At 41.5% G+C, this 22,897-nt stretch overlaps 1 protein-coding gene across 17 annotated transcripts in view; it reads left to right on the top strand.

Annotated features, from left to right (window-relative positions):
• The first annotated feature begins 3,034 nt into the window (after positions 1-3,034).
• Positions 3,035-22,897, top strand: part of mycbp2 (MYC binding protein 2) — a 227,685-nt gene continuing 207,822 nt past the window's right edge. For all 17 annotated transcript variants that reach the window (XM_063048487.1, XM_063048481.1, XM_063048475.1 and 14 more), the window contains exon 1: positions 3,035-3,669. In XM_063048487.1, the coding sequence (XP_062904557.1) occupies positions 3,377-3,669 (293 nt within the window). In that variant the 5' untranslated portion in view covers positions 3,035-3,376. The remainder of the gene's footprint in view (positions 3,670-22,897) is intronic.

The following is a 22,897-nucleotide window of genomic DNA, read 5'->3' as shown; positions in this document are numbered from 1 at the left end:
GGTTTGTAACTTAATTGAGAACATGAGTGTAATTAGGTGGCTCTTCTTGGGCTGGAAGAGCCTGGTGCAGTGCTGTATCTCTCAGTAAAATATATAAAGCATCACCACAATTTTCAAGATCTATAATGTAATTTATCTACATTTGCTATTTCAATTGTCTACAACAGGGGTGGCCAACCTTTTACATTCCACGTGTCAATTTTTTCACGCACAAGTTCTATATTAACATATTTTTACAAGAATTGACTGGGGGTACAAGAGTTGTATGGCGCTTCTGAACTCGTGAGTGAAAAAATTGACGCATGGAATGTAAAAGGTTGGCCATCCCTGGTCTACACATTCTTGTTTTGAAATTATTTATTTTGTGAGGTGTTTCGATCCAGAGACAGCTTCTTCCCTTCAGCCGTCAGATTTTTTGCAGTCCATCCCTTTGTCATCCCTTTTTTTTGGCAATATTTACTTTTGTAATTTATCGTCATTTTATATCTTTGCACCGTACAGTTTCTGCAAAATTATAAATGTTGGACTATATAAGTCATTGACATTAAATCTGATTCATTCATTGGAGGCACAGAATTGGTTTCTTGCTAATAGCAGGAAGGAATAGATGCATTTCAGAACTTTACAAGGTCAATACAGTTGCCGACAGTGGGGACTAAAATAAGGATGTGAAAGGACAAAACATGTCTGACAAAAAGAATCAAGACAGGATGGTAGAAACATTAAAAAGCAATCAAAAAGATGAAATCATTATTTATAAATAAAAAACTTAATATGCGTATAAAGTTGATAATAATTGATTCACTTGAATAAAAGTCAAACTAGTCAAAGTACCACATATTAGCATACAAAACTTTAATTATTTCGATAATTAACAATTAAATACTATGTAAGCAAAACATTGCTACCTGTAGTTTCAATATATCTGGAATATTAATTATGTGATATTGGTATAAAGGAAATACTTTATCAACTAGTTGTTGTCACACAGTTAGGAGTAAAAACATCCAAGTCCAGCTCTATTGCTGTGAACAGAAATGCAGGCTCACTTTCAAGCAGTGACACTTACAGATAACCTTTCCCAATTTTCCTTTTCCAATGGTTGTAAAAGGTGCAGCCTTTTTAACAGTATGAATCAAAGTTCAAAGTACATTTATTGTCAAAGTATGTATGAATTATACGACCTTGAGATTTGTCTGCTGACAGGCAGTCACAAAGCAAGAAATGTGTAATAACCCGATTTAAAAAAAAACAACCAACAGCCAATGCAGGGAGAGGGAGAGAGGGGGAGAGGGAGAGGAAGGGGGGGAGAAAGGGAGAGGGAGAGGGAGGGGGAGAGAGGGAGAGGGGGGGGGAGAGAGGGAGAGAGAAAATAAACACAAATCATGCAAACAATAAAAGCAAGCAACAGCATTCAGAACCAAATTGAGTCCATACTCAGAGCCCGGAGTAACTGGAGGGGGCCCACAGCCCCAGTCTCAGTTCAACACACAGCAGGGCAAATCTCTGTGAACCTTGCAGACGTGAAGTACGTAGCAGCCTCAGCACCTTGGAGAGAAGTAAACGTCGCAGAAGAATGAGCGTAATCGGCCCGATCCTCGCCTCCAGTCACAACACCTTGCCTTATCAATCTATCTGGGCTGGCGTTTAAATCGTCCAAACATCGGATTGTCCCCGGCACGAGGACCTGGGCCCTGCCACAGCGATACACTCTGGGCGTGTATACCGCCGCTCAGCCCAAGGCTGTGCTTGACCTTTCCAAATCGACTTGGCATATTGATCAATCCAACCTTGCTCCTGGTTTAGGTGGACAGGCTCCAACACTCCTCCGTACCGACCCCTCTCTGATTCGTGCTGTCCGACTCCATATTGACCATGCCTTGATCTTGCTCTGACCACTTCTCCTTGAATATGCCACACTCCGACTTTGCATCGCATACACAAGACTCGTCTCTTGAACCAGCCTCACCTTTACTCGCCTCTTCATTGTTTGCAGTGATAGTTTACCACAATTTACCACAGGAGAAAATGTTATTAATAAAGTATTTAGTCATATTTCCTGCCTTATGAACCACCAGTGAGCTGTCACCCAACTTCAGTCACACCACCTTATACCAGAAGTCCACCCTGGTTTCTAGATGCTATTTATCCACTAGTCAACATTATTTAAAAATAACGACCATTGTCTTTATTACTCATGTTATGGTTTGTGGGGCCTTGCAGCTAATTGCCACATTTCCTTTATCACTGGTGTTTGCACATTATGAACAAAAGTTATTTCAGAGCTTTTGAAAGGAACTATGTGAATGTGGCTTCCTATCTCTCTTTGAATTTAATTTAAAGTTTTCTTATTTGTTTTTAAAGCTCTTAATGGTCTGGGACCAGTCACATGATGGGTACATTACAGAATGGTTTTCGTTTTATAATCTTGCTTGAGCTGTCAGATCTTCTTCCTTCTATCTCTTAAATTTAAACAATCTCCTTCAAAAGATAATTGTCAGGTCTGCCTTTTATAACTAGACTCCTGAACTGTGGAATTCAATACCTAAAACTAAAAGGCATGCAGAATCATTTCACTTTGCTTTTAACTAACATCTTTATATTTTTATTTCCGTGTTTATTTTTTATTTTATTTTCATGTTAATATTTTTATCCCATTGTAAAGCACTTTGAACTACATCATCTGGATGAAAATTCCTCTATAAAGTTTTTATTAGTATTATGAATGCAAATGATACCGTTCATAACTACTTCCCTTCTATTTTTCCAATTTGATGAAGGGCCTCGACCTGAAAAGTCGTCTACTCATTTTCCTCCATAGATGCTGCCTGACTCACTAAGTTCCTCCAGCGCTTTGTGTGTAGCTATATAAATGCAAATGCTTATTTGATTGCACCCACAGTGCAGCACGCTGGACGTGCCTTGCAATGCAGCAGTCCATGGTGCCACCCAGAGGGCTGGGAGGACCACGCCGGACCTCCGAGACCTGTCAACCTATCCCGGCATGCGGCGTTGCCACCGTCGGGACGGCAATTTCAAGATGGCAGTGTGGTCGGATTTGAGCCTGAGCAGGGGGCGACACCGCGGCGAAACCGGCAGCTGAACCGACGGCCCCCTGCCCGACTCCGAGTTGAAAAGGAGGTCGAGGAGGATGCGGAGAGAGCTCTTGGCGAATTGAGAGCTAGACTTTACAGAGAAAGACAGACAGAGAGGAACACCCGCTGCCCCCCCCTTCCCGGGTGTGGAGCTGCGGCCGCCGGCCTCCTGTCACCGTTCATCCCGCCGCTTCCCCTCCCCTCGGCTGGGTAGTGGAGCAACTCAACGCCCCTTCCCTGCCTCCCCACCCCAACCCCCCACCCCCCTCCCCCCCCAGAGGATGATGTGTTCGGCTCCATCTCTTCCTGCACCCGGGGCCGGCGGTCTCTTCTCTTGCACCTCGCACACGGAGCCGGACTCCTCTCCTGCCGCTTGCCTTTACACGGACTCGCTGCTCTTACCGCCACCCGGCTCGGCGGCGGATGCCCGAGCTGTTGCGACTGCTGCTGGAGGCGGCAGAGGAGGTGGAGGGGGGATGGAGGACGGGGCCGGGCGTCAGCTGCTTTCAGGGAAGCTACTCGGGAACAAGTACCAACAGCTCTTCGCCGCCGCCCTGGATCTCCAACATAGCAGGTAAAACAACCAGGCGAAGATTGTCAGTCTGACTGTGCACATGACACAAACATTGATACAAAGGGTGAAGGCACGCAGTGAATAAGCCAAAACAGAATAAAAGCAGGATGTCTTATTTCTCTTCACAGATGCTGCTTGAGCTGCTTTGCACGTCCAGCATTTTCTATTTTTATTCAGTCGACCACTAGCTACAGATTATTGTTTTATTTTTAATGAATGCGGGGCATGCAAGCACACTTGGACCTTTCAAACATAAGCGATTATAATAAAGCAGGCTGTACACCTGTATTAAAGCGGTTGAATATAGTTTGCAAATACAGTTACGGCTTACATTAGATGCGCTGTGCGAGATGTATTGGATTAGATGTTTAGCGTGTAACGTCCGAATTAATCGCTGTCAAGCTTTATAACCTCAAAGCGATATACACCCTGTATTCAAGGTTGACCTGTTTCTTCTAATCTAGCAACCTGCTTGCTGGGTCGAGTAAATATTATGCTTCGATGTAGGTTTGCCTGACAAAACGTAGGGAATGCCTGCGTCGTTTTATAGCAAGAGCCTGTTTATATTCCCCATCGAGATGAGTCACCGTCTGACAGGGGAAGATGGGTCAGTTTGGGCCACTCTGAATCTGAGTGCCCCAGGCTGTTAAGTGACAGTTTTGGGTTTATGAACACGGCTTGTTTTTTGCAGAGAAAGAGGCGAGTTGAAGGGTGGGTTGATGATGGCAAGTTTCCCCAATAAGGTTACGTGCCCATGTTGGGGGTGGGGTAGGTGATGAAGAGCGTTTGTACGCGGAGGTTTCTTTTTGTCCTTTTGCTGTGTTTTCGATTTCGGACCGCACAGATGCTGGCGATGACGTTACTGTTCGGCGAAGGACGGGGGATCTTTCGGTAGTTGCAGACCGAAAAGAGTCGTACAAAAGTGCCATTCAGCCCTCGTTTGTTTTGGGGTAAATGACACCCAATCGCATTCGTTTTTCAAAGAATAATGAATAAACATTGACAAAGAAAAATGCTAAATTTTGATTACTTTGGAACCGGAACCAAATGTTATTTTTAGTTAGCATTTGGAAATTTTCTCATATCGGACTCTGGCTTCACTTTTATAGATAATGGATCATATAAAGATTTCTTAATGTTGTGAAATGGTGTTCCCTTAATCACGTGCGTCGCTGGAAACGAAACCTATGCTGCAGAAAAATGAAAGACAGATTCTTTTCCAATTTTGATTGAATTAATGACGTGTTGAAAATGTCATTAATATCATACAGCCTTATTTTATAAAATGGTGTAGCTGTAAAATATCATTTTTATTTGCAACATGAGGCAGTACGTATCGTGCGTGAATTACCTAATCCATTTGAAGGCTGTAGGGTGGAGCGTTACTTTTCTCTTGTGATTCGATGGCAAATCAGCAGTAAACGCAGTTAGACAAGGAAGAGCCTGACTATTGTGAGAGTATTATTTTACTGAGCAATAAAAAATGGGTGTAAACACGACAGTACCAAAACAATCTTGTGGAATTATACGCAATGATGGTTATATTTTGGGAGGGGGACAGAATTGCGGGGTTTTTTTGGAAAGATGCAGCTGACGCAGAATTACAACCATCTTGCAAGGCGTTATACTTATTGTGAGAATCCTCAGTTCATGTTAACACCATCTTCAGTATTAGAACATGTTCATCAAGTATTAAATGGTGCAAATTAAAAACGCAGCATTCAGTGAAAAATAACCTACAGAAATGTGTAACACTGTAAGAATGTGCTGAATAATTATTGAACGTTATTTAGGATACAGTACTTCAGAGTTTCAGCTGCTGAGTGTTGAGACTTCCTACATAGTGCTATAATTTTGTTACCACATCACTGTTCTTTCCTTTATATTTAATACACCTGAAGATAGGTAAACCAAAGATCTTTGAATAATGGGAGTTAATCTGATGAATGGAATATGCAGTGTTATCTTGAGATATAATTTTTATCTTCGTGAGACATTCCCAGGGTTGAAATGTCTAATACCAGAGGGCATGCATTGAAGATGAGAGGGGGTAGGTTCAAAGGGGATGTGAGGGGAAAGTTTTTTTTACTTTAGAGTCGTGGATGCCTGAAATATGCTGGCTGGTGTGGTGGTAGAGGCAAATACATTTTAGGCTTTTAATAGACATTTAGATAGGCACGTGGATGTGAGGAAGATGGAGGGATTAGTGTTTGTAACACACAAATGATGAAGGAACTCTGCAGGCCTGGCAGGATCCATGGAAAGGAGTGCAGTCAACATTTTGGGCCGAGACCCTTCAGCAGGTCTCAGCCCGAAATGTCAACAGTTCTTTTCCGCAGATGGTGCCTGGCCCGCAGAGTTTCTGCAGCATTTTGTGTGTGTTGCTTGGATTTTCAGCATCTGCAGATTTTCTCCTCTTTGGGATGAGTGGGTGTTTTTGATTTGCTTTTTAGCTTGTTCACAACATTGTGGGCCGGATGGCCTGTCCCTGCGCTGTGCTGTTTATGTTCTATGAAACTTGTTAGAGTGAGTTTTTGGGTAGATGATTCATTTACACTTAAATGACTCTGACCACCAGTCTTCTGTTTGACAAAGTACTGTGGATTGAGTTCACTACAATGCATTTCCTGAAAGTTGTGAATATCAGGATACTAGCCAGACGCTGTGGATGGAAGTGTGAAGTTTGCAGGTAGTTTCGAAGACAGCATTATCTATACTTTATAATATTAATTGTCCTCTATGTTAACACAAAAAATACCAAATAAATGTATTGTGGATTTGACTTGCACTCCTAAAGGCTGTGAGATCCAACCGAGACATGTTGGCGTCGGAAGGAAAGGATGAAGTCAGAAGGTGTGATGTTTTGTATGTAGCTTCAAAAGGAAGTGTTGTCTATGCATTGTCTATAATTTTTTAAATAGTGATTTCCCTTTGTGTATAGCATATAAATATCGAGCCCACATTGGGCTAGCAGACCTTTCTACTGAAAGCGTCTCTGTCGGTATGATGTCTGCTGTACCTTGTTGTGTCGAATAAAGAAGCTGCTTTGTATCTACCAGTGACTCTCCAATGATTTCATCCACGCTACAACAAAACTAACATCAGTACCACATTATTATTTACAGGTTGTGTTATAATTGAATTTGGCATTCTTGTTGCTTTCAAAGTAGTTAATTCGACTGTCTCCTTCACATAATATTTACATTGTGTTTTTAAATTGAAACAGGTTCAAACTATTGTTACGAATTGTTGTTTTAGGCTGGCAAAATAAAATAACAAATCAGCGGTCATACAAAGCCTGCAATTTTTTTTGTACAGTACTCTGGTCTTTACATAGATCAGAACTTATCAAAGTAAGTCTTGTACTAACATTGTACAATGACACACTTTGAGATGTGCAGGTAGAATACAGTACATTGCAATACTTTTGAGATGACGCCATTTACTCTGTGGTGCTATGTAAGTGGACTGTAATATATACAAACAGCCATCTGTTTTGTTCTTGTAAGATCTGTTACAATTGATGGATTAAGTTTCCAAAAACTACTGATTTGAATTTATCTAACTTTGAAGTCAGCAAAATTAAGATTCTGTAATCTCCAATTAGATATTTGATTTTCAAATTATCCTATAAACATGTATAACTAATCATAATGGAGTGATAAGGATGCCTTTGCAGTTGGGTTTATTATGCACATTAACCCTGAGGCTTTGGAAGTATCTGATTTTCTTTGTTTTCACATTAAAGCTACTTCATAGTACAGAATCTTGAGCCTAGAAAGCTTAAAACCTTACAGTGATTTGGTGTTTATTTTGCTGCTGTTGGATCTCAAATATAATTAAACAGAGTCCAGTTAATGGGGACTCCATATTTGAACTGAATGGGTTAATGATTAGCAATAACACAACATGCTTTTTGTTTGTGAATTCATTTTATTGCTAATGCAGAAGTTATTACAATCTGTAGAGTAACTTGTATATATATTGAATTACAGTAACTGCTAGTCCAGGGAAATTTACTTCGATACATGGCACAAGAAATATATGACATGACAAATGATTGGTTTTGTAAACATGTAAATCCAGTTTTCTTTGCCCATTATTGCTGACTTTAAATTGTAGTCTTGAGTGGCAAGTGATATTTACATACATGAGGTGCTGATGATTTAATTTCATTCAGACTTTTTCAATCTATTGTAAAAGCTTTACCTTGAAAGCCACCTTAGTATTCTCATTTTATAATATAGATAAATGTCATATTTGGAAAAATGTTAACCTGCCATTTATATTCTTAAAATTGATGTGTTACATTATTTCAAGTTTCTATAATTTGTAAACAACTTCAAATTTCACAAACTTGAATTCAGCATCATAACCTAAGTATTTCATATGCAAGTCAGAAAATGGTTCATTTTTTTAGAAATCAAATTTTAGCAATTAAATGAACTGAAATTGATGAACTATCAATGTTTATGGGGAGAAAAGTGGAAAATAATTTTAAAGTGCAGCTTTTTAAAGTTACTGCTGTAATTGAACCATGTTTGCAGTTATTTTTGGAAAAAATCGAATTTGGGGTTTCATACACAAAAAAAAATTAACTTTTTGCTTTGCAACTTTGTTTTTGAACTGTTGGCTCTTGGGTCACAAACTATGAGGCATGAATGAAAATGCTACCTTATTTTTATCTTGCAATTTGCACAATCTAATTAAATGAACTTTGGGTATTATTACAACCAACATATTCTGCTTGTGTAACTCTGTAACTATGGTACAAATATTGAATTTACTTCCTGTGTTTCTCTCCCCCCCCCCCCCTTTTCTGATCCATCCTTAATCCTTTCAGTTTTGTTCACTTTCCCATACCCTGTTCCCTTGGTTCTACCCACTTACTACTCATGCCCTTGACACACGGCATCCCATCTCCTTTAAATGGTCATCTTCCTTAGTTTTAAATTCAAAGACTTGCAGCTTTCTGTGCCTCCACTCATCACCCTTTATCCTCAATCTCCAACTGCACACTCCCCACCCCCAACTTGGGTCCATCAGCCCCTCACCTTTTTTTTCCTACCAGCCACCTGCCCCTGCCTCCCAGTCCTACACCTTGCCTCCTCTGGTTTCCATTTTTTTCCTTTATTCTTTAGCCATTCTTGGTGCACATATTCGCCCTCTCTTGCTTTTCTTCTTAATTCTGGCTACCTTCCCTTTCCCCTTTGTGTCCTGATACAGGGTCTGTACCTGAAAACATGCACCTCTCATCTTATATTAATCTGTCAATCTTCAGGCCATGCCAGTTATGCTGATAGCATTGTACCTGTATGTGTTGGATCATAGCTACGTGAGCTGTGTGTGACTGTATGTACTGTGGTTTGCACCTTGGCCTCAGAAGAACCATGTTTTGTTTAGCTATGTATATCTGTATGGCTGAATGACAGAAAAAATGAATTTGAATTTGAAATGTTGACTGTTACTTTCCACAGATGCTATTCAATCTACTGAGTTTTTCAGTAGTTTGTTTCTTGGTCTGGATATTATGCTTCGATGTACAAATCATTTTTGTATTTAACCTTGACTTTTAATATTTGAAAGAAGGGTAGGTTATGTATTTCTGATAATTTTCATACTTGTGATTGATTTCTCTTGTTTACCTTGGTAGCAAATTATAAGAACAGCTGAAATTGTACTTGTGTTTGCAGTAATTTTGGCTATTAAAAATCTATACCAATTATCTTCAGAAATTCTTAGTCCAAGAATAGTTGGGGAAACAAAATGTAACCACAAATGGATAATATTGTTGGAGTAAGAAAAGGAAATATTTCATTATGTTGAAATTACAATATGATTCATTGGATTCGCTAAATTATCTAGTGCACGCTGTTGTAAGTCCTGACTGTATTCTAATGCAGTGGCATTTTCAGTTAGAAGTCATGGCACATTAAAAACTGATGTATTATCAATTTAGAGGCTTTGCAATTTTAACATTCTTAAGAACTGCTTTTGTTGTTACATTGTAAATGAAATTGAGGTTTGTTTTATGTGGAATAAATTGAAATGCAGATTTTGAACCGATAGCGTGTTTTCAGTTCGACTGCATATAATATTTCCAAGACATTTGACATAACTGTTAAATAGATTTTTCGTTGTCTGTGTTATTAGTGATTGTATTGAAGTAGAAGAATTGTGTATAACTACCTACAATTCATTGCATTTCTGGTGGAAATGCACTGCTTCAATTGGGTGAAATCTCTATAGTTCAATTTTTCTCCACTCTTTAAATATCACCGTATACTACCCTGCGATTCATTCTCAGCAAGTAACTGTAACAGGATAAATGAAAGATCAACCAGAATGCAAATATAAATAAATGGTGACAGCTAATGAGAACATGATATAATAAGATAGTGAGATCATTGGTTGTGGGAACATTTCAATGCTGGGGCAAGTGAGTGTAGTTATCCCCTTTTATTCAAGAGCCTGATGGTTGAGGGGTAGCAACTGTTCTTGAACCTGGTGATGCTAATCCTGGGACTCTTGTACATGCTACCTGATGGCAGCAGCAAGAAGAGGGCATGATCTGGGTGGTGGGGATCTCTGATGATGGATGCTGCTTTCCTATGACAGTTTCCTGCAGATGTGCGCAATGGTTGGGAAGGCTTTACCCATGATGTACTGGGCCAAATCACTACCTTTTATAGGATTTTCCATTCAAAGGCATTGATATTTCCATACCATGCTGACATGCAGCCTGTCAATACACTCTCCACTGTATACCTAAAGAAGTTTGTCAAAATTTTAGATGTCATGCTGAATCTTCACAGACCTCTAATGAAGTAGAGGCGCTTCCTTAGGGCTGTCAGTGGAGATTTTAAGTTTGTATCCTTTTTGTGGGTATTAGCATGTGCTCATGCTCGTTTTAGATTGGCAATAGATTGCAAAAACCTGACTCTCCAGATATGCCCATTGTCACTGCCTGCTCCTGCCCCACTGAACTCGTGTTCTCATACTTTCCCTCCATTCTATCCCCTTTGGTTCAATCCCTTCCCACCTGCATCTGTGACACTTCTCATGCTCTCGATCTCCTCGCTAACTTTCAATTCCCTGGCCCTTATCGCCTCATTTTCACCAGGGATGTCCAGTCCCTGTACACTTCTATCCCACAGCAAGAAGGCCTTAAAACTCTTCGCTTCTATCGCAACAAAAGAACCAACCAGTTTCCCCTCCACTGCCACCCTCCTCTGTCTGGCAGAACTGGTCCTCACCTTCAACAGTTTTTCCATCTGCTCCTCCCACTTTTGCCAGACTTGAGGGGTAGTCATGGGCCCCAGCTATGCCTGCCTTTTCGTTGGCTATGTTGAACAGTCCATGTTCCAGGCCTTCCCTGGTAATGCTCCCCAACTCTTCCTCCACTATGTTGATGACTGCATTAGTGCTGTTGGCTGTACTCATGGGTGTTCATGTATGGCTGAATGACAATTAAACTTGAACTATAAACCCATGCTGCTGAGCTCGTCAATTTCATCAACTTTGCAACCAACTTCCACTCTGCTCTTAAATTCACTTGGTCCATTTTGGACCCCTCCCTTTTCTCGATCTTTCTGTCTATATCCCTGGAGACAAACTAACAACCGACATTTTTTGTAAGCCGTATCTGTTCCCAGGATGCTCCTTTCTTTTCCAGGACTTCGGAGATGTTCCCCTGCAAAGAGCAGGGTTTCCGTTCCTCCACCGTTGATGCTGCCCTCACCTGCATCTCCTCCATTTCCCGAATGTCTGCACACACCCATTCTTTCTGCTGCCTTAAAAAGCGATAGAATTCCTCTTGACTTACCTACCACCCTATGAGCCTCTTGCATCCAACACATCATTCTCTGCAACTTCTGCCATCTCCAAAGGGATTCTACCACCAAACACATCTTTACCTAACACCGTCTCCGGCTTTCTGCACAGATTGCACACTCGGTGATTCTCTTGTCCATTAATCTCCCTCCCCACTAATCTCCCTCTCGGCATAATCCTGCAAGTGGCCAAAATCCTAGAGCTGCCCATTCACCTCCTCCCTTGCCTCGATTCAGGGCCCAAACAGTCCTTCCAGGTGAGGCAACACTTCACCTGCAAATCTGCTGGGATCATCTATTGTGTCTTGCTCTCGATGCGGCCTCCTCTACAGTGGTGAGACCCATCGTACATTGAGGATCACTTCATCGAGCACCTACACTCCATCCACCAGAAGTGGAACTTCCTGCTGGCCAAACATTTTAATTGCCATTCCAGTTCCGACATGCCAGTCCTCTGCCTCCTCTTGTGCCACAATGAGGCCACCCTCAGGGTAAAGAAGCAACACCTGGTATTCCGTTTGCGTAGGCTCCAGCATGATGGCATGAATATCGATTTCTCCTTCTGGCAATTTTTTTCCTACCCTTCCCCTCTTCTATTCCACACTCAGGCCACTTGCCTTTTCTCACCTGCCTGTCACCTCCCCTTGATTTCCCCTTTCCTTTCTCCTGTGGTCCACTCTCCTCTCCTATCAGATTCCTTCCTCTCCAGCCCTTTACTATTCCTACCCACCTGGCTTCACCTATCACGTTCTAGCTGTCCTCCTTCCCCTCCCCCCATTTTTCCCCCCGCCTTTCCAGTTCTGAAGAAGGGTTGCGGCCCAAAACATCAACTGTTTGTTCATTTCCATAGATGCTGCTTCACCTGCTGAGTTCCTGTGACCTGTGTCTGTTGCATTAGGTTGGACAAGTGATGTCACTAAAACTTAAAATATTTTTTTTAAAGAACTAGGCTAATCCTCAGTTGTAAAACACAGTAGCCTCATAAACATGGACTATTTTTGCATATGAGTAAATTGCATTTGGAATATGCAAAATTCAGACTAATTTTACATTGTAATGAATGCTACTTCGTGTGGCCGTCTGTAATGCTAAAACTGAATAGATTCCTTTAGTCTTGTTCAACATGAATGTTTTACATTATTTGTCTAATATGATTCTGATTTTAAGTATAGTACTTTTATGCTGTAAATCCCTGCACTGTTATATCACTGGACAATAAAGCTCATCATTAGGGTGTAACTGAGTTTTTGTATTTTTTTTAATGAATTGAACTAGGTAAGCTTATTTTTTTCAAAAGTAATTTATATATTTACAGTTTGGAGATAATTTCCCACAGAGTACTGTATATACAAAATTCAAATGTAACATGGCCATCCTTGTTCAAGATGTACTCCAGCTCCTTCTGTGCTCACTGGTCCTGGAAGGCGTCCAGGGAACCATTGCAGGCCACATGCTCCCTCTCCAGGGACATGGGGATAGTTGTAATCTGTGAAGAGGGGCAGATAGTTGGCTTGTGTGGAGCCCCCACCCTTTATTTTGCTCTGTTTTCGTGTGTCTATTTTGAAATCGGCAGTGATAGAATAGTGGTTTAATTTTTGTGGTAGACCTGGATTCCCCTTATGACATGATCCCAGAAAGAAAAGATAAACTTAATTATTTATTAAAAAGCCAAATTTTTGTTGGCCTTTTAATAGTTCCCTACTTAGGAGGCAGTGATGTGGCATATCTTAGAATATGCCATCGGTGTTCTCTATTTCCTTTCAATCAACCTGAATTACTTACGTTATTTAAGTCAATTGAGAAAGTACAAGTCAGGTTAAGCGTAGAACAAACTTGTCTACTTCTAAGTTTCTGCTTAAAATTTTGGGAATGCCCATAAATTCCTTTAATATTCATTTGTTCAGGATGTGCTATGTCATATAATGTGGGTGATCATGGTCATTCCATGACCATGATTGCTCATGGGAAATATTTCTACAGAAGTGGTTTGCTATTGCCACCTTCTGGGCAGTGTCTTTACAAGACGGGTGACCACAGCCATTATCAGTGCTCTTCACGGATTGCCTGCCTGGCGTCAGTGGTTGTATAATTAGGACTTGTGATATATACCAGCTGCTCCCATGGCTTAGACCATAAGACATAGGAGCAGAAATTAGGCCATATGGCCCTCCAGTCTTCTCTGCCATTCAATCATGGCAAATCCTTTTTTTTCCCTCCTGAACCCCATTTACCGGCCTTCTCCCCATAACCTTTGAATCTCTGCCTTAAATACACCCAACAACCTGGCCTCCATAGCTGCATGTGGCAACAAATTCCACAAATTTACCACCCTCTGGTTAGAGAAATTACTCCACATCTCTGTTTTGAATGGATGCCCCTCTATCCTGAGGCTGTGCCCTCTTGTCCTAGACTCTCCCACCATGGGATACATCCTTTCCACATCTACTCTGTCTAGGCCTTTCAACATTCAAAAAGTTTCCGTGAGATCCCCTCTTGTCCTTCTGAATTCCAGTGAGTACAGACCCAGAGCATCAAATGTTCCTCGTATGATAACCCTTTCATTCCTGGAATCATCCTTGTGAGCCTTCTCTGGACCCTCTTCGATGCCAGCAATTCCTTTCTAAGATGAGGGGCCCAAAACTGTTCTCAGTACTCATGGTGAGGCCTCTCCAGTGCCTTATAAAGCCTCGGCATCACATCCTTGCTCTTGTCTTCTAGACCTCTTGAAATGAATGCTAACATTGCATTTGGCTTCCTCATCACGGACTCAACCTGCAAGTTAACCTTTAGGGTGTTTTGCACGAGGACTCCCTTTTCATCTCAGACTTTTGGATTTTCTCCCTGTTTAGAAAATAGTCTGCACATTTATTTCTACTACCAAAGTGCATGACCATGCATTTTTCAACATTATATTTCATTTGCCACTTTCTTGCCCGTTCTCCTAATCTATCTAAGTCCTTCTTCATCCTACCTGTTTCCTCAACGCTACCTGCCCCTCCACCAATCTTCTTATCATCTGCAGACTTGGCAACAAAGCCATCTATTCCATCATCGAAATCATTTATATACATCTTAAAAAGAAGTGGTCCCAACACCAACCCCTGCGGAACATTACTAGTCAGTGGCAGCCAACCAGAGAGGGATCCTTTTACTCCCATTCGCTGCCTCCTACCTATCAGCCAATGCTCTAACCATGTTAGTAACTTTCCTGTAATACCATGGGCTGTTAACTTGGTAAGCATCCTCATGTGTGGCACTTTGTCAAAGACCTTCTGAAAGTCCAAATGTACAACATCCACTGCAGACCCTACTTGTAAACTCAAAGAATTCCAACAGTTTTGTCAGGCAAGATTTTCCCTTAAGGAAACCATGCTGACTTTGTCCTATCTTGCCCCGTGTCAGCAAGTATTTCATCACCTCATCCTTAACAATTGACTCCAACATCTTCCCAACTACTGAGGTCAGGCTAACTGGTCTAAAATTTCCTTTCTGCTGCCTTCCTCCTTAAAGAGTGGAGTGCCATTTGCAATTTTCCAGTCCTCTGGCACCATGCCAGAGTCCAATGATTTTTGAAAGGTCATTGCTAATGCTGCTACAATCTCTAACGCTACCTCTTTTAGAACCCTAGAGTGCAGTTCATCTGGTCTAGGTGACTTGTATACCTTTAGGTCTTTCAACTTTTTGAGCACCTTCTCCTTTGTAATAGTAACTGCACCCACTTCTCTTCCTTCACAGACTACAACATCTGGCATACTGCTCGTGTCTTCCATAGTGAAGACTGATGCAAAATGCTCATTTAGTTCATCCGCTGCCTCCTTGGCACCCATTATTATTTCTCCTGCCTCATTTTCTAGCAGTCCTATATCCATTCTTATCTCTCTTATATTTTACACGCTTGTAAAAGCTTTTACTATGCACTTTGATATTGTTTGCTAGCTTGCTTCCATATTTCATCTTTGCTCTTCGAATGATTCTTTTAGTTGCCAACCCTCTAACTTTCCACTAATTTTTGCTTTGTATGCCCTCTCTTTTGTTTTTATATTAGCTTTGACTTCCCTTGTCAGCGGTGCTTGTACTGTTTTGCCATTTGAGTATTTCTTCACTTTTGGAATTCACATGTCCTGCACCTTCCTCATTTTTCCCAGAAACGCATGCCATTGCTGCTCTGCTGACATCCCTACCAGCAGCTCCTTCCAATTTACTTTGGCCAACTCCTCTCTCATACCACTGTAATTTCCCTTACTCCACTGAAATACTGCTACATCAGACTTTACTTTCTCCTTATAAAAGTTGAACTCAGTCATATTGTGATCACTGGATCATTGGTTTACGTGATCTGATCGGGTGGGGGGGGGGAGCTAAGCAGGTGCTCCACCTTGCCTAAGGGTGACCTGCAAGCTAGCGAAGGGAAGGAGAGCCTTACACCTTTGGTAAAAATGTATCTGTACCCCACCAGCCTGCCTTTAATACACTTATTACAAATTGTATTTTCTCTGTTTTTATAATTTCCCTTTGTATCCATATAATTGACCATGGTCTTGTTTAACCAATTACATTCCAGCTGCCAATGGGTAAGATTACAAAGCAAGCTTTGTGTTGAGCAGTTCTCCCTTTCTGGTGATCCCAGTTAGCAATTAATTTGATATCAACTTTGGAAGAGAATTGAAAAAAAAATGTAATTGGATTTCTGGAACTGAGAAGCAATGTGCACAGACTTGGTTGTTGGAGTATACTAGTCATTGTCTTGGACTAGAGGATTGACGGCCAAATTTTTACATTATGTTAAACTCAGTGGACTACAGTGGCATGCAAAAGTTTGGGCACCCTTGGTCAAAATTTCTGTTACTGGGAATAGTTAAGTGAATAGAAGATGAACTTATCTCCAAAAGTCATAAAGTTAAAGATGAAACATTCTTTTCAACATTTTAAGCAAGATTAGTGTATTATTTTTGTTTTGTACAATTTTACTGGGGGGGAAAAAAGGAAAGGAGCACCATGCAAAAGTTTGGGCATCCCAAGAGATTTGAGCTCTCAGATAACTTTTACCAAGGTCTCAGACCTTAATTAGCTTGTTAGGCCTATGGCTTGTTCATAGTCATCGTTAGGAAATGCCAGGTGATGCAAATTTCAAAGCTTTATAAATACCTTGACTCCTCAAACCTTCTCCCAACAATCAGCAGCCATGGGCTCCTCTAAGCAGCTGCCTAGCACTCTGAAAATTATGATGCCCACAAAGCAGGAGAAGGTTATAAGAAGATAGCAAAGCATTTTCAGGTAGCTATTTCCTCAGTTCATAATGTAATTAAGAAATGGCAGTTAACAGGAACGGTGGAGGTCAAGTTGAGGTCTGAAAGACCAAGAAAACTTTCCGAGATAACTGCTTGTAGATTGCTAGAAAGGCAAATCAAAACCCCTGTTTGACTGCAAAATACCTTCAGGAAGATTTAGCAGACTCTGGAGTAGTGGTGCACTGTTCTACTGTGCAGTGATACCTGCACAAATATGACCTTCATGGAAGAGTCATCAGAAGAAAATCTTTCCTGCGTCCTCACCACAAAATTCAGCGTCAGAAGTTTGCAAAGGAACATCTAAACAAGCCTGATGCATTTTGGAAACAAGTCCTGTGGACTGATGAAGTTAAAATAGAACTTTTTGGCTGCAATGAACAAAGGTATGTTAGGAGAAAAAAGGGTGCAGAATTCCATGAAAAGAGTACCTCTCCAACTGTTAAAGACGGGGGTGGATCGATCATGCTTTGGGCTTGTGCTGCAGCCAGTGGCACGGGGAACATTTCACTGACAGAGGGAAATACTGTCGTTGTCGTGGCTTTCCCTCAAGGTCGAGGATGAGGGTCTTTGTTTCGTTGATCTATTTATGGGCTCTCAAGTGGCTTATGAGTCCAATCTTGGCTTTGAAAGTTCTTCTGCATTCAGGACAAGTAGTTCCAGATGGCAGATCGAGCTTTGGTGTTGCTGCCTCTCTTTCCATTTTCTTCTCTTTTCTACTAATTCTGCACATCTGTTGGCTTTGAAAGTTGCTGTTCCTTCCCGGATGATGGCTTGCCAGAGTTTCCTGGCCTTGGCATTGGTTTCCCAATTGTTGATGTCGATGTTACATTTCTTCATGTTGGCTTTTAAGATGTCTTTGAATTTCTTCAGTTGTCCGCCTCTTTTACATTTGCCTTCTTTTAAGCTGGGTGTAGAAGATTTGTTTTGGCAGATGTTCGTCTTTCATCCGAACAACATGACCGCTCCATCTTAGTTGGTTTTTGATGACGTAGGCTTCAGTGCTTGTTGTTTTTGCTTCATTTAGCATGCTGACATTGGTTCTTCTATCTTCCTAGCTGATATTTAAGATATTTCGAAGACAGCATTGATGGAACTTTTCAAGTGCTTTTAGATGTCCTCGGTATGTTGTCCAGGTTTCTGATGCATACAGGAGCGTTGAGATCACCACTGCTTTGTACACTATCATTTTGGTGTCTGTTTGGATGTCACAATCATGAAAGACTCTTGTTCAGAGACATCCAAAAGCTGTTCCAGCACATTTAAGACGATGTTGGATCTTGTCATTAAGGTCGATATTGGAGGAGAGGTGACTTCCAAGATACGGAAAGTGGTCCATGTTTTCCAGGATTATTTCGCCAAGTTGAATTGATGGTACTGTCCGATTTGTCTCAGTTGGTAGATGATCTGAGTCTTGGAATTGATGGTAATTCCAAGTTTCGTGTATGCACAGTTGAAAGCAGTCGGAATCTGTCGTAGGTGGTTTCTGAGAGAGCTGCAACACTGTTGTCATCTGCATATTGGAACTCGATGAGGGAACTCGTGGATGTCTTGTTTTTGGACTTGAGACGGGCAAGATTGAAAAGTCTGCCATCTGTTCTGTAGACAATTTCGATTCCTTGGGGTAGGTCATCCTTGATGATGTGGATAATTGTTGCAATGAAGATGGTGAACAAACTTGGGGCAATCACGCATCCCTGTTATACTCCTGATCTAACTTGAAAAGGCTCACAGTTACTGTTGCTGACCATGACTGTGGCAAGCATGCCATCGTGGAGGAGTCTCAGGATTCGAATGTACTACTTAGGTCAGCCACAGGACATCCCATAGGAATTCCTTTGATACCGAGTCAAAGGCTTTGGTGAAGTCGATGAATGCCATGTACAAGGGGACACAACATTTTTCCTGTAGTTGTTGCATTGTGAAGATCATGTTGATTGCTCCATGTGATGATCTAAAACCGGCTTGTGTCTCTGGAAGGATCTTTTCAGCTAAAGGCTTGAGCCAATTGTTCATGATGCGGGTGAGGATCTTTCCTGCTGTTGCTAACGGAAATTCCACGATAGTTTCCACATTTGGATCGATTGCCTTTCCTTTCGTAGATGGTAACAATTGCTGAGTCTCTAAAGTCTGCTGGTACGTCTTCATTTATCCAGATCTTGTTGAGAAGTTGATGCAGTTGGTAATGAAGTGGGTTACCTCCAATTTTGGAGACCTTGGCTGGTATTCCATCGAGTCTAGCGGCCTTGTTGTTTTTCAAGGTTTTGATGCCTTCCTTGACTTGTTGAAGTGTTGGTATTTTGTCAATGGGCTGTTTTGGAATGTTGTTAATCTCATTCCTGTCAAATGAGACCGTTTGATTTAGAAGATCTTCAAAGTGCTCCCTCCATCTAGAATTGATGTCAGCATTGCTCTTCTGGATGGTTAAACCATCTTTGCTTTTGAGAGGGGCTTGACCGTGAGTGGATGGGCCAAAAATAGCTTTAGTTGCGTTGAAAAAGCCTCGGGTGTCGTTGCCGTCTGCTAGATTGGATTTGCTGAGCTTTCTTCCTCCACTATTGGTTTTCCAGGTTTCGGGTGCTCTTCTGGACTGCAGCCTCACATTCCTGATGGCGTTTCCTTTTGGTAGTCGATTGTTGGTCATTTTGTAAGGTGACGAAAGCTTTTCTTTTTTCATTGATGAGTTTTTGGAGTAGTTTGTCGTTATCATCGAACCAATCCTGATGTTTTTTCGTCTTGAACCCAATTGTTTCTTTGCAGGGGATGGTGATAGCGTTCTTCAGTTGACTCCAGTGTTCTTCTACAGATGGTGGGATTTGTTGAGGCAGTTGTTCTTGAAGATTTTGTTGGATCTTCTGTACATGGTTGATGTCTTGAAGGATGTCAACATTGAATTTCTTAATAGTGTTCTAATTTTGATGTTTCCTTTTGGGCTGAATCTTCATTCCCATGATGGACAATATGAGTCGATGGTCTGTCCAGCACTTGTCAGCAGCAATAACAGCTCTTGTTATCAGTACATCTTGTTGGTCCCGAGATCGTACGGTGATGTAGTCAATGAGGTACCAGTGTTTGGAGTGTGGATGCTGCCAGGAGACTTTGTGCCTGTTTTAATGGGGAAATAGGGTTTTTGTAATCACCAGGTTGTGTTCAGCACATTTGGTGAAGAGGAGTGTTCCATTGGTGTTGACCTTGCTAACTCCTTCCTTGCATATTATTCCAGTCTTCCAGTCCAGAGCCTATGATCTTTCCTAACTCTGGCATTGGAGTCTCCCAACAGAATGATCTTGTCATTGTAGGGAACAGAGGAAAGGACTTCGTCAAGTTGGGCGTAGAAGTTCATCTTTACTTCATCTTCAGCATCCAGAGTTAGAGCATAGGCGCTGATGATGGTGGCATATTGGTTCTTGACAAGCTGGATTCGCAGAGTCATGAGACGTTCGTTGATTCCCAGTGGTTGCTCTGTCAGCCTCTGAAGTAGGCTGTTTCGGATGGCCAAACCTACTCCATGGATCTTTGGTTGTTCAGGATGAAGTCCTTTCCAGAAAAAGGTGTATTGACCTTGCTGTTCCTTTAGTTGCCCTTCTGCAGCTCTGCGGGTCTTACTCAGAGCAACAATGTCAAAGTTGAATTTTTGGAGTTCCTGGGTAACAAAGGCAGTTCTCCTCTGTGGTCGGTCTGAGTTTAGGTTATCCATCAGTGTTCGTATATTCCAGGTTCCAAATTTCATAGTCTCATTTCTCAATATTTTTCTACCACATGATGGTGATCTCTCTGGACGTGGCTTTCCAGACAGGATGGGGTGAAGCAGACTATTTTTAGGGCACCTTTTCTAGCCCCTTCCCATTTCAGGGTGGGCGGAGTGGATCCTAAATAGGGCTGTTCAGAGATGAATACTGCTATCGAACAACTTTGCTGCTTCTGTCCAAAAGTTGAGTGACTGAATCAAGTATTCACCACTTTCGTGCCAATTCTTGACTAGGAGCTTCCAGCCATTACATTGCCTGCTCCCATCACCCTCCCCAGATCGCTGAAAGACTTGAAGAAGTGGCCCATAGAGCGAAAAAGCCTGTGCGTGTATTTGTTTAACGTGTACTTGATGTTGCACTCCAAGAAGCACACGATACTTCACAAATCAACCAACTGATTCCAATGACATGGAAGCCACGGCGATTGGAGCTGATGGATTTGTTGCAGCCTTCATCCGCCTTCACAGCCATTGAGTTCGAAGTAACTTCATCCGCCTGTTCCACCGTTGAGGTCTTGGTTGGATTGTTCTTTGTCAGGGACATCACCCTCGACCTTACCACCATGGGTGACCATACCAGGAGCATAGCTCCAGACAGCATTGCTCTCGGGATCGCAGGACCACACAAGCTTCTCCACCACGACAAGGTGACAGTCCACGGAGAAGAATTAAATACCAGCAAATTCTGGAAGCAAACATCACACCGACTGTATTTAAAAAAAAAGCAAGCTGAAGATGAAAAGAGGATGGCTTCTACAACAGGATAATGATCCTAAACACACCCCAAAATCCACAATGGACTACCTCACGAGGCACAAGCTGAAGGTTCTGCCATGGATCTCACAGTCCCCTGACCTAAACATCATCGAAAATTTGTGGATAGACCTCAAAAGAGCAGTGCATGCAAGACAGCCCAAGAATCTCACAGAACTAGAAGCCTTTTGCAAGGAAGAATGAGCAAAAATCCCCCAAACAAGAATTGAAAGACTCTTAGCTGGCTACAGAAAGCATTTTCAAGCTGTGATACTTGCCAAAGGGGGTGTTACTAAGTACTGCCATGCAGGGTGCCCAAACTTTTGCTTTGGGCCCTTTTCCTTGTTTGTTATTTTGAAACTGTAAAAGATGGAAATAAAAGTAATCGTGCTTAAAATATTAAAGAAATGTGTCATCTTTAACTTTATGCCTTTTGGAAATCAGGCCATCTTTTACTCGCTTAGCTATTCACAGTAACAGAAACTTTGATCAGGGGTGCCCAAACTTTTGCATGCCACTGTATATGATTTTAAGGCTGAAACAAAACTGCCAGGAACTGGTGATAAGATGATGGATTGATGAGCAGTGGTAACTGATATTTGACATCTATTATTGGGAGTTGGCACAGAAAGAAATTGTTTCAATAGTGGAATGCAGAGCGTGAAGGAGCAGAAGGATTTAAGACTGAATAAGTTGAATGATCTTCTTTCCTAGAAGAAGATTTAAAATCAGTTAGTAGGTGGTCAAAATCGGGGCTACAGTGATATGTGATAGTGTCAGCACATGGGATTAGCAATGATTGTGTGAAAGATAAATAGCAAAATGGGCTGGCTGAACTGAATGCCCATTCTTAGAATCAGTTTTATTATTACTAACATATGTTGCAATTTCAGGACACTTACAAATATTGCATAGAATGTAGAGAACATTACGACACAGGAACAAGCTCTTCAGTCAACAGTCCGTGCTAAACATGATGCCAAATTAAATGAATTCTCTGTCTATGCAGAGTATATGATCCATATCCATTCATTTCCTGTTTATTCATGTGTTTGTCTAATAAACTCAAACATCACCATCATATCTGTTTCCACCACATCCCTTGACGGCCCTACTACTGTCTGGGTAAAAATAAGCTTGCCCCTACGAGTGAAGCCTATCATGCCACGTGTTGCCTGAATCACACTATCTCATTGCATGGTCACTTAATAATCCATGAATTTGGATCCCCCTAGTTATGAACCCCAATAGCAAACCATTTTGAGAACTGCTGTTGAGCCTTGACTAGAATCTTGACAAACTTCTAAGATGCAGCGTTGGCAAGGAAAATAAATAACTCAACATTAGTTTACAATCCAACTACTCTTGGACCAAATGTGCTGCTTTATTCTAGTCTAGAATGATCTTGCTGTTGGCTGTGCAGTTGGAGTGAACCTCTCAGTAAGTACTTTGAAACATGCATGACAAATCATACTTCAATGGACTGAAAGGCCTAGATAAAGTGGATGTGGAGCGGATGTTTCCTGTAGTGGGTTAATCTAGGACCAGAGAGCACAGAATAGAGGGACATCCATTAGAGCAGATATGAGAAGGAATTTCTGTAGCCAGAG

This window comes from Mobula hypostoma, chromosome 5, assembly GCF_963921235.1.
Source record: "Mobula hypostoma chromosome 5, sMobHyp1.1, whole genome shotgun sequence".
NCBI lineage: Eukaryota > Metazoa > Chordata > Chondrichthyes > Myliobatiformes > Myliobatidae > Mobula > Mobula hypostoma.
This window is presented reverse-complemented; position numbering and strand designations above follow the sequence as displayed.